Source organism: Pelodiscus sinensis, chromosome 23 (assembly GCF_052426305.1).
Source record: "Pelodiscus sinensis isolate ZL-2025 chromosome 23, ASM5242630v1, whole genome shotgun sequence".
NCBI classification, from domain to species: Eukaryota; Metazoa; Chordata; order Testudines; family Trionychidae; genus Pelodiscus; species Pelodiscus sinensis.
In genome coordinates, this window is record NC_143074.1 from 25171426 (window position 1) to 25183616 (window position 12191).

Below are 12191 nucleotides of genomic sequence, written 5' to 3' on the forward strand. Positions count from 1 at the left end.
AAAGAAATGACTATATGCCTGAGAGATGACTTCCTTATCTGCATACAGAATCACTATAAGCCTGGCAAAGAGTTTTGTGATTTGCTAGAGAGGTAAGTGAGTTCACCCAGTCCCCAAATTCTTTTAAGGAAAGGTCCCTGTTTAAATGAATATGATTAGAGTGTATGAGCATTATGCTGCAATCATATAACTTTCAAGGGGTTCCAAGAATGTTTCAATCACTACTTGTCCATGTGCAGAAAAACTGATTTTAGAACAGAATAAACTAGTCTTTCAATAAGAGTACATTGCATATAGAAAGAATCACAGTCTTAGGCCTCTACCACCTGAAACATGTCAATTAGTTCACCCTCAAGACAGGGAAGAATTGTTCCAGGTGTTAGTTGCTGTCTATATAGAGAAGACTAAAGTATTACTGTATTTACACCTTTGGGCAGGGGTTCTCAACTCAGGGGCCCAGGGGTTCTCTGGGGCCATGAGCAGGTTGGGGGGCACCATTTGACTCGCTGGGGCCCAGGGTAGAAAGCTGAAACCCCATTGCATAGGGCAGAAGTCCAGGGACCACAGTTTGAGCAGTGTAGCGTTGTGTGGGCCCCTAAGCAAGTGCCTGCTTCCTCCCTTCTAATACCACCCCTGGGTTTTACATAAGAACATAACAGCCATACTGGGTCAGAGCAAAGATCCATCTTGCCCAGTATGCTGTCTGCTGACTACAGCCAATGCCAGGTGCCTCAGAGGCAATGAAAACAACAAGTAATCATTAAGTGATCCCTTCACCCATTCCCAGCTTCTGACAAACAAAAGCCAGGGACACCATTCTTACCCATCCTGGCGAATAGCCACCAACGGACCCATCTCCACAAATTTATCTAGCTCTTTTTTTTAACCCTGTTGAAAGTCCTGTTAAATATCCTCTGGCAAGGAGTTCCACTGGTTGTTTGCATGTTGTGTGAAAAAAATACTGTGTTTTAAATCTGCTACTTACTCATTTGGTATTGCTAGAGTCCTTAAATTGACTCATTTTTGTTTTTCCTCATTTAAATCATTGCTCTGCTGTGGGGTTGGATACGAGGGGGTCAAGATTAAGGCTTCCCCGAGGGAGAGGAACACTCCAACCCTCTCACACAGCAGCAGCTTGGGGCCATACGAGATGCGCCTCTGTGGCTGCTGCAGCTCCAGCGGGCACAGCCCCAGGGGGAGTGAATGTCCAGGTTTCTCTGCCCTCTAGCCAGAGCAAGGAATGAGGCAATCTATGCACTTTCCCCTTGCTCCCTGACAAAGGGGAAAAGTCAGCAATGTTCCTGTAAAAATGGGGGGGAGCTTCACCCCCACACCCTCCCTAAAGGGCACCTGTGTGGTGAGAGTCTTGTGGCTGGGGTTGCCCCAGACCATGAGGCACATCCCCCAACCAACCCCTTTCACCTACCTGGTGATTGTTTCTTTTCTGTATGGTTTTATAAGAAGTAATACCATTCTGGGCACATCCCGTCTTCCCGGTACGACCAAACCCTTACCCTGGTTTCAGTTACGATAAGAGGAAGCTGCATACTGAACTCGGTTGTCTTAGCTCTTGCCACTTAGGACGAGTTCTTAAACAGGCACGCAGGCAAACTCTCCAATATAGAGTAGATATTTGAAAATAAACTTCTCACTGATTTTGTAGAGTTATTTTAAAAAATAATTTTTAGATTATATGTGGACATGAAGGTGCAGCCACTATAAGAGAAAGGATGGAAACAGTCATGACCCAATATAGAACCAAGAAGCTAACATTTTCTCCTGAAGTTAGAATTAAAAAATAAATGTGTTTGCTATAGAAAATGTGCTTGATTTTCTAAGGCTCCTTCTTTCCCCATTGTAATCCTTTGTGTCAACAGGTGTTACAACTTCGAGTGATCTCATTTGAAATATGTAAGGAGGTTTTCTGTTGCAGGGAATTGAACAGTGTTAATCATCATAGATGCCCTTTAACATCAAGGGCAGAGGGATATGGAATAAAGTGTGGTGCATGTTTAAATTTATTCACAGTCAAGGTCTGCAACACCACAAATCCAGCAGCTCTCCCTAAAATATGTAGTTAAAAATTAGTAAGTAATAAGTTTTTCTTATAGCTGCTTCCTCAAAAGTCAGACTTTTCCAACCTGAACATCTCAAGCCACCCTTTCTACTGCAAAGACTAAACTGTTTCTGCTATTTGGATGACATGACAAAAAAGTACAGAGGGTCAGAGCTTGGAATACAGCTTCTGATAGCTGGCCCATCCCTTTGTATCTTTGTCAACAGTCTTAAGTCTTCACAACAGTTCAGAGTTGCTTCCAAGTGAAAGGGAAGAAGGATACTTAAGGATCAGCCAGTAAATCAAGTTTAATCTAGTGAAGGAAATAATTACGTTGAGTACAACCTGCCAATTATATAGCAAATACAGTTAAAAGCTTTAACTATTGATAAATATGGGTAAAATCTAGGAGGGAACATCCTAAAACTGTTAATGTTTTAGCACTGATACAGTTTTGCAAAACCTCAACACAGCACCAAACTATGATGGCTTCCAGAGTGCAATGTAACAAGCCATTGCCAGCAATACTATATAATTCCTTAAGTCAAGATAACGACTGAAGACATGATCCAACTGATGCAACAATTCAGAGAGAGAATCCCAATACTCAGACTGAAATCAATCTAGACCCTAGAGTTCCACATTTCTGGAACTCACCACCGTACTTGGAAGTGCCACAAATGAGCAAGGGCTTAGTTTAACATTTCAAGGGGGAAATAAGGGCTCCATATAAATTTTAGTAATAGAAGGCATGTTTTGAAATTAAAATTCATGCATTTCAATTTATGTAACCATCAATGTACAGATCCTACAAACTTAATCATACAAGTAGCCTCAATTAAGTCCTCAGCAAGAGTAGCATGAATAATGTATAATTATAAGTGAGTTTGCAAGATCAAGCCCTGCCCGTAAATTAAGGGATTCAGGATCCAAAGCAGGACTTAAGGGCTATTCTCATTCTAAGTTTACACCTAAAACCTTAGTTTTGTAAATGAAAAACATCTTTATAATTTGCAGCAAAACAAAATGTTCTGCTGCAAAATCTGTAGAAGCCATTTGATACTCCATTAAATGAAGCTACCATGGACAAGAGAGTCCCTCTATGCATTTAATTAATGCTTTTAACTACTAGCTTTCTGCAATATTATTCAAGGTCAACAGAACTAACATTTTCAAATGTGGAGATGTAGTTTTGGATAACAAAATGAGGGATGTAATAGTGTAGTTAATTAACTGCTAAGCAAAAGCTTATATGTTAAATGCTATAGACTACACACATTTCTCCTCCCTGCCTCCCGCCAGTCATTTTTTAGCAGGCTGGCCAGCAGCCTGACTCAATCCTGGCTCATGCCAGGTCTGGGACCAACCCCTATTGTGGCTCTGCATTTCAAGTGTATTAGGGGCCAGGCGGCCAGGAAGCCTGGCTCAGTTCCGGCTCATGCCAGGTCTGGGAGCTCAGACACACCCCGCACCCCCGATGGACAGGGGCTGCTGCTACTCCAGACTGCTGCCTCTGTATCAGAGGCAGCGGCACTGGGAGACAAGCAGCCAGTCTATGAGGGAAGCTGGTTTTTAAACTGGCTCCCCTCATAGCCCAGCTCACGCCTGGCACCCTCGCACTGCTGCCTCTGATACCGAGGCAGCAGTGTGGAGTGGCAGGGGGCTCCTCAGGAGTGGGGCCAGAGCACACTAGCTGCCAGCCTCACCTCTGAGGACTATAGAAGAATGGAGTAACCGATAAGAACTCACGAGGTCAATTGACTATTCAATTAACCGATATTTAAAACCCTAAACAAAATTAGTAAGACTGTTACTCAGCACAGGCAACCCCAAACACTTTTTAAAGGCCATGAATCAGCCCACACACTCACCATTCGAAAAATCATACGATTGATATAAACAAGAGAGTTTTATAACAACTAATAAATGTTGGGTTCCTCAACATTTAGAGGAACTCCAGTCATATGTTCAACTTTAACTTTCATGGGACAGTGAAGAATCTTTTTTGGAAATTTATTGCCTGAGCTCCAGGTGCAGAAGTTTAAAAAAAATACAAATATCAAAAGAATTACAATACATTTGTGAACTCAGGAAACACTGTCACTTGAAACACTAAAAGTAAACTCAGGGGAACTTAGCAAAAATGTCACAATTAAAAAAAAAAAAAAAAGAAACCCTGATGCTGAGCACTTTCAATTTCAGAGAGATTACACCTGTCAGCTGGTCAATCCACAGTGCATAAGGAATGCCTCGCAAGAACCTGAACACAATCTCGGTCTCCAAAACAGAAATATATACTACTACTGCCATCTGTGGTTTCTGCTCAAAGAGCCTCTGATTCAATATACAGGAGACTTCGTCGTGATTAGATCCCAAGGGCTTGGCAATTCCAGTATATATTTGCAAGATATTTTAAGATACTCCAAAAACAGGCTACAAGATATGAGCACCACAGCAGCTCATCCTCAGTCTGGTATAACTAGTCTACACTTTAAGCACACTTTAGAAACAAGAACTGCTAATGAGGAAGGAGGTCTAAAAAAAGTCACCTTAAGATACCCATCGCTACTAAATGAACACTGACACTAATTAGAAATGTATCACTTAAGCAACTATCAGTTCACCATTTCTATAGAAATAAATAGCTAGGATTTTCATAGGTGTCTAAGGGAACTAGGCATTTAGCTTATATTGAATTTCAATAGAACTAAAGTATCCCACATTTTCAGAAATTTAAGCTTATTTCCAAGACAATTCTATGGTCAACAACATATCTTACTCCTATCAAGCAAGGGATGGTAGTTATTTAGAGAGTGGGAAGAATTAAAGCTCTTGATTCTACCTAACCAGTCAGCAGCATGTTTTTCTTTTAAAAGCCTAACTAGCAGTCATTGCTTCATTAAAAACCTCTGAAATTCTTCCATTTGGATAACTGAAAATATTAAGATTGAAGACCAACCTGATGGGATTTTTCCCCCCCAACTAATTTCTCTATTCAATTAACTTTCCAAAGTGATAACCACTATAGCTTAAGGGCTCAAAAGAAGGATCAAAAGGCTAGTTTAATACAGCTGGAGGGAAAGAATGCATTTTGGCTCACCAGTAACCATCTGATGAAACCCTGAGCCAGTCTTTTATGTAAATGACTTAATTAGAATTACCAGATTACACTGTTAAAGGCTTTATTTAAGTAATCAGTTTATCAACAGGATAAACTCTGTTCTCATTCTTAGTGAATTCTGTTGTAAATGTGTTTCTGACATATCATGGGGACAAATACACTCACATGGTTAAATTTATTAACCATTCAGAAATTTAAGTTGTGCATCCACACTATCATTTTAGAAGCAATCCATAAATGCATTTTGGAAGATGAAGTTACTTCCTTATCCAAAAGAAAGCATTAGAACTGAAAGTTTTCCCTCATGTTCTCATCACCCTGCAAATTTGGGTTACTTTGGAGGGTATCAGCAACAAAAGTTTTTCAAACTATGTTGTTGCAATTTCAGATATTGATGGCATCGTACCTCTGTTGAACATGCACTGCTGCTTTCATTTATTACTATATTAGTTCATAGAAGACACCTAATCATTTTCCTGAGTACTGTATTTTTTAAATCAGGAAGTTCAACTTAAATGCTCAGGGAAAACGCTGGCCATTTTTGTATTCCCAAATCAAATTATAGGAGTGTTTATCATTTTCTAATAACTAGTAATAACTTACATATTTCACATACCATTCCCAGATTCCACTCCAGCGTTCTGTTTTTGGGTCTGCTTTCTCAAAAAAAGAGAGCCACCCACATTCAACAAGCAAATGTAATCTGGTTAAAATAACAGTAACTTTTGTTTATTCAGAGACATTGAAGACAGCATTGCCACTGTACAACTCACCAGCTTCATTTTTTTTAAACTTCAAAGAAAAGTTGTGGAGCAAATAAATTAAGCTCTTCGTACATCAACAAATTTGTCTTTATCAAATGCTTTCTCTCAGATGCAGATTAGTCAATAGTTGATACTTTGCAGAAAGACTATCTTGGCGTTTATGTATTTAATATATTTTTAGTTCAATAAAATTCATGAAAACTTGTAATTGAAAATCGTGCACATGCATTAACTAGTCTCCTCTTTCCCCACTCTGTCACTCAGATAAGAATTTTATTTATCTGTCAATTGTTTTATTCAAAATTTGACACTGTTTTATATATACACATACATCTGTTTTAGAACTACAATCACGAAGTAAAGGTCTCTAGAGATCTTGTCCACAGTACAACAGATATGGTTCAGAAACCATTTAAAAACTGTTTTAAAATCAATTTTATCTAACATTTTGCCATTAGTACAGACAGGGAAAAACGGTTTTCACAAACTGTTTTAATTATATTATTCGCTGTCCTCTCTGAGGGGAAAACAATGTTAGCTGAAATCATCTTTGAAAAATGGTTTTTAGATGCCATTTTTCAACATCCTTTTTAATAGTTCAGAAGGAATTTATGCCACAATCTAATACCTTGAACAAATTTTCTAAAATAATCAATTTTAATCATAAAAGGCAGGGGTAAAAGCCCTGTGTGACTTAAGTTCCCTTGTATAGTTCACATTCTGACACACAAACAAGTTGTGAAGATAAATAAATGTTACTCATGTTACCCCAATGAATTTTACAATGGCAAGAACATTCTCTAAATGGTAAGAAAAAAAATCATCATACCTCTTAAGTCTTAAAATATGCAAAATTGTCTTTAAAGGGTTGTAACTAGTTACTTAACTGAAGCTATGTAACTGCACACATATGCTAACATGAAAAACTCTCATGAAAAATGTTAATTAAATTATGCAAGTTATTACAGGGTACCACAAAAAACTGTACAACAGAGCTTATTTCTCTAAACATGCTAAAAACAACCAATAATGTTAGTTTGCAGTATTTCACCAACATGAAATTAGACAATGCAATTTGTAAATTTCTTTAGTCTGTTTTTGTAGAAAATGCAATGAAAATAATCAAAATGGTGTCTCTCAAGGAATTCACCAAGCTAAGAGTGATACCAATCTTTATTAGGAAATAAATTTTCAATATTTTCAGTATTATTTACAGATTTTTTTCAGTTTACAAAGTGACAAGTCAATAATCTCCTCCTCCTCCTCCCACTCCTGCTCTAGGATTTAGAAAGACTGAAGGTCACACAATGTCTCAATACTATGCCAGCATTTCACATTTTATTGCAAGAGAAAAAGTAATAGATAGTCATCTCATCCATTCAAAATGCTTCATCACTGCAGTCACAACTAGTGAGTCTCCTGTATTAGAATGCTACACTTCAATAAACAATTCTGATCCCAAATAAAACAATTAAGCTATTTTAGTAGTCAGTAGTAAACAAGGTTATTCAAAATGTGCTTTGCTAAAGAGCAAAAATTGGTTAATAAGAAAAACATTTTGAACACTGATAGAGATGTAGCCGTGTTAGTCTGGTGTAGCTGAAACAAAATACAGGACTATGTAGCACTTTAAAGACTAACAAGATGGTTTATTAGATGATGAGCTTTCGTGGGCCAGACCCACTTCCTCAGATCTGGCCCACGAAAGCTCATCATCTAATAAACCATCTTGTTAGTCTTTAAAGTACTACATAGTCCTGTATTTTGAACACTGTTATGCTATTGAACATGCACACAGATAGCAATAAACATTAACCAAAACAGAATAAAAAAGTTAACTCTAATTTAGTGAAGTGGGAAAGTATTAAAGGTGTAATATATTTGACATAATCCGATATTTCCTTAGGAGAAATTTTGTTTTTAGCAGCTTTAAAATCCCACTTTTTAAAATCCTACTGGATTGTTTTAAAAACTGATACAAATGACACATACATTAATCTAACGAAAGTTAGAGAAAACGGTTTCTTTTTAAAATTATTTTCTTTATTCATTGTATTGCACTGTGTGCCTGATTAATATCAGCTATTTAGCTTCTCTTGTTTGTGTGGGTCCTCCACAGAGAGGGAAAATATACTTAAAGAATTTGACTGCGAAACAAAAACTGGCAGAGGAATTCAGGTGCAGGTGTGGTACCTACCACTTTTTGCTGTTTTTAAAAAACGAACAAATTTCAAGTTGAAAGAGCTAGAATTATTTTCTAAATTCTTTCCTGAAAAAGTGAATGTTGGAAATTGAACAATGTCCAAAACTGACTTTGAAAGCCAAAACAAAAACAGTGCAGTTGAGATGAAAAGACATCCAATAAGATCAAAAGAACAATTCCATGCATCCTTGAAATTCAAAAACATCAATGGAGAAATTTTTGCACCAAGCAAACAGCACATACTGAGGTACAATGGAACATGAGGTTAACAAAAAACTTTATTTTATCCCTCCAAAATAAGGATAAGAACAAATTAATAGAGAGCTTTACCAGCTGTAAAATTGTGAAACATTTCAATGTTTGTAAAATTGTTTTCTCCTTTGCATTTTCACAGTAATATGCATTACACTCTTACACTTTCAGTATGGTTTAGAAGCAGCTGCATTAAACCAACTGACTTATTTTTGGAGGGAATAATATCTAGACTTTCTTGATGAAGAACAGTGTAAGTCAGTAAACTTCAACAACACTTCCACAAGTCATATTCTCTTTAAGCACGAGGTTCCATGAACTTTACTGTTTTGAGTTAGGTAACCAAGTTATCTTTAAGAAGGTCACCAAGATTCGTATTTCTTGTTAAACTCCCGTTTGAGTTGTATTACAACCTGACAGTGATAACAGACCTCCGTGTAAAAGGAAACTCGTTGCAAAATAAGCCACAAGGAATTTTGCCATGCAAGAATTGAGCACATGTGCAGAAAGAGCCCAAGATTCCCCCCCCCCCCCCCATGGGTTACTTTGTTTCTTTGTCAAGTTTCACATCACAATACAAGGTTGCATTTGTATGGAGTTTATTGATTCACGGTTTAACAAGGGGGGACACCACTGAACTCTACAGTTATAAAATATTCAAGGACTATTTACACATGAGATTGATCACTGACATCTCAAGCTGGCTCTGGGCCGGGGAGGAAGTGGCAGAAGGAGGCATTCAAAGAGAAGGGGGAATGTGGTTAGGAGTCAAAAAAAAAAATCCCCCGATGGGTGGGCTTTAGCAGCCAGCAGCCCTGCGGCCGGCACAAAGGCACCGGGACCCAGGGACCTGACAAGAGGAGCCACGCTGCAAGGGCAGCGCCGGACCCCGCCCGGGAAAGGGCCCCCCCGGGCAGCCCCCCCGCTACTGCCCCCCCCAAGTTCAAAAGTTCACCCCCCCGCCCCCAACACCAGAACCCCCCCCCGCGGGACCCCCCCGCTCGCGGCCCGCGCGCCCCTGGCCGGCAGCCCCGGGGGGAGGCGGGGGGGCACCTACCGTTGCGGGGCGACCCCTTGGCCCCGGCGCGCGGCTCCGGGGGCTCCCCGGGCTGCTCCAGCTCCATGGCGCGGGCCGGGGCGCGGGCGCGGCGGGGTCTCAGGGGCCCCGGCGGCCGCGCTCCCCCATCGCTCCCTCCGGGGCGCTCCTGTCAGCCAGCCCGGCAGCCGCAGGCAGCGCCGACTGGGGAGCCCGGCGGCGGAGCCCCGCCCCCCGCGCGCACGGCCACGCGGCCCCGGGGCACGCCGGGAACTGTAGTCCGCCGGCCTGGCCCGGGAGGCACCACCTGGGGCCTGGGCACGGGGGTGGGAGGGAGACCAGACCCCATTGGCCGCCGAAGCTGCGTCTGCGCCAAGCCAGCGCGGGCCGCGGCTGGGCACGTGAGTCGGGCTGTGTCGCTAAGGGCCGCAGGGCCACCCTCCAAGGGGACTCCGAAAAGCCTCTGTTGTAGAGGTGAGCATCAGGGACCCCCCTGCGTGCAGTGCAATGGACTGTTCCAAGGTGCCGTCTGGATCACTCCAGAGGTGTCAAGTATCAGAGGGGGAGCTGTGTTAGTCTGGATCTGCAAAGGCAGAGGAGTCCTGCGGCACCTTACAGGCTAACCCAAGTGCAGGAGCATAAGCTTTCCTGGGCAAAGACCCGCTTCCACATGCATCTGACAAAGTGGGTCTTTGCCCACGAAAGTTTATGCTCCAACACTTCGGTTAGTCTATAAGGTGCCACCTGACTCCTCGCCGCTTTTCCAGAGGGTGGGCATGCGAGAGTGGCCTCCTTCATCTCATGGGCCCCAAGATCGGGGTAACACAGGCAGTGTCCAGGGAGGGGGCAGTTTTGCTCAGCACCCTCGCGTCCCTCGCACATGGGGGGGTGCCCATTGCACCGTGGCAGCGCCCGGCTCTCAGGGTCAGTGGTGTGTGCAATTGGTGCACCTCACTTCACAGGCCTGGCGTGACGTGTGTGTGACTTTAGTAACACTGCCAGGGAAACACTCCACAGACGGGCACCAGCAGACTATGGCCAACCGTAAACAAAAGGTCTCGCGGAGCCACATGTAGAACGCTGATGGGCCGCAGCTTGCCCACCTCTGATGTAGACACTAGCTATGCCCATGGGAAGGGCTTGCCCATCGGTGCAGGTGGTTCATCTCCTTGACAAGTGGTACTTAGGTCAATGGAAGAATTCTTTGGACCTAGTACTGTCTACACCTGGGGTGCTCTTGTAACCCACACACCTAGTGTGGTTACTGAGCAATGCAAGTGGTACCTAGACCACAGCAACAGTGAAGACCCTTTGCGCTGCAATCAGCTGGTTCAGACAGCCTGGGGCCAAGCTGGGGAGAGAGCTGAGCTGGGGAGCAGAGCTGTGTCAGCCAGTGAGAGTTAGAAAGCAGCCCTGGGAGCAGGGCTGCAGGAACCAGAGCTGTGGGGGCCAGAGAAGCAGTCTCGGGGGCTGGAAGCAGAGCAGTGCTGAGGCAAAGTGCAGCTGGAGCTGAGGCTGGAGCAGTCGGGAGCTGGGTGTGGTGAACAGCTGGGAGAACAAGGCGGGACCCTGGGCAGAAGACCCAGCACAGGCAGACACCTGCAGGCCAGACTCAGAGAGGGATCATAATCCCGATGGAGGGCGGGGGGCTGATGCTGGGAAGAAGGGTCCTGCCACGTAGTGCCTGAAGGCATGTGGCCAGCGCCAGAGCTAGTGTCCGACCCCCAGCACAGCCGGGGCCTAAGAACAGACGGTGCCCTGCCCTGACATTCCAGAGGAGCTTTGTGGGACATCCCAGTGCCCAGAATGGGGCAACAGGTTTTCCTTTAACTGCCCCATTTCCCCTTATTCTTTTTGTAAATGGATGGCTGGTCAGTGAACTCTATTCCCCTTGTAATGCTCAGTGGCCAAAGAAGCTTCCAGTGCAGAGAAGCAGCCTGGAGCCGGGACACCCAACCCTGCCCTGCGTGAGCCATCCAGGGCACAGCCGTGTGGGGCTACGAGGGCTCTGCCATGTCAGAGAGCAGGAGCAAGAGGGCCCCTCAAGGTCAGGGAGAGCGTTGGGTAAAGGAAGCAGGAGTGGGAACACAGACCCCTTTCCACCAGGGCATAGAGAAGGCAGGAATGTTCCTCACGCTAGCAGGCCCATCCCCCCACTTACACAGACATACACCTCAGGACAATTTATCAGCCCTCAGCTTGAATTGCTCCCAGTGCCTAGCCAGGGGCCTCCCCGATGGGCTGGGATTCGGCTTGAAAGAGGCTCTTGCGCCAGAAGGAGCTGTCTACACTGCCCCCTCTTGCGCAACGCCGTTACGCCAATTATTTTCAGGAATAACGGCATTGCGCAAGAGGGGTTTTTTGCGCAAGAAGGGGCAGTGTAGACAGCTCCTTCTGGCACAAGAGCCTCTTCTGCAAAAATGGTGGCTCATTAGGTATGCAAATGAGGCGTGGCGATATTCCACTCTTAGCCTCATTTGCATATTTTTGGCGCAAGAAGCCGCGAGTGTAGACATAGCCTAAGTGTATTCCTAGAGCATGCCATTCGGCAGGGTGTGCGGATGGGCATAGATTGATGTCTTGCCACATCTCTAAACATGAGAAATCACAGTCAGATGAAAGGGTGTGGGGGAGGGGTGTAAAGGAGAGAGGAGGGTGTCACATGGACTCCAAAAAAAAACCACCTTTAAAAACACCAAATAGTTCTGCAGCAAAGTAGTGGACACAGCACACACCCGCCAGTCTAATTCAGATTTCCA

The 12191-nt window shown here is 43.6% G+C and overlaps 1 protein-coding gene across 4 annotated transcripts in view; it reads right to left on the bottom strand.

The window, feature by feature from the left end:
- The window catches only part of NR6A1 (nuclear receptor subfamily 6 group A member 1), a 180690-nt gene extending 171030 nt beyond the window's left edge, over nucleotides 1–9660 (bottom strand). For 3 of the 4 annotated variants that reach the window (XR_012897202.2, XM_075905677.2, XM_075905676.2), the window contains exon 1: nucleotides 9454–9659. Coding sequence is in view for 3 of the 4 variants with exons in the window: in XM_075905677.2 (XP_075761792.1) it covers nucleotides 9454–9520 (67 nt within the window). In the remaining variant the exon portion in view is untranslated. Of the gene's footprint in view, nucleotides 1–9453 lie in introns of all 4 variants that reach the window. The other variant, XM_075905678.2, reaches the window with a different exon arrangement.
- Between the last annotated feature and the right edge of the window lie 2531 nt (nucleotides 9661–12191).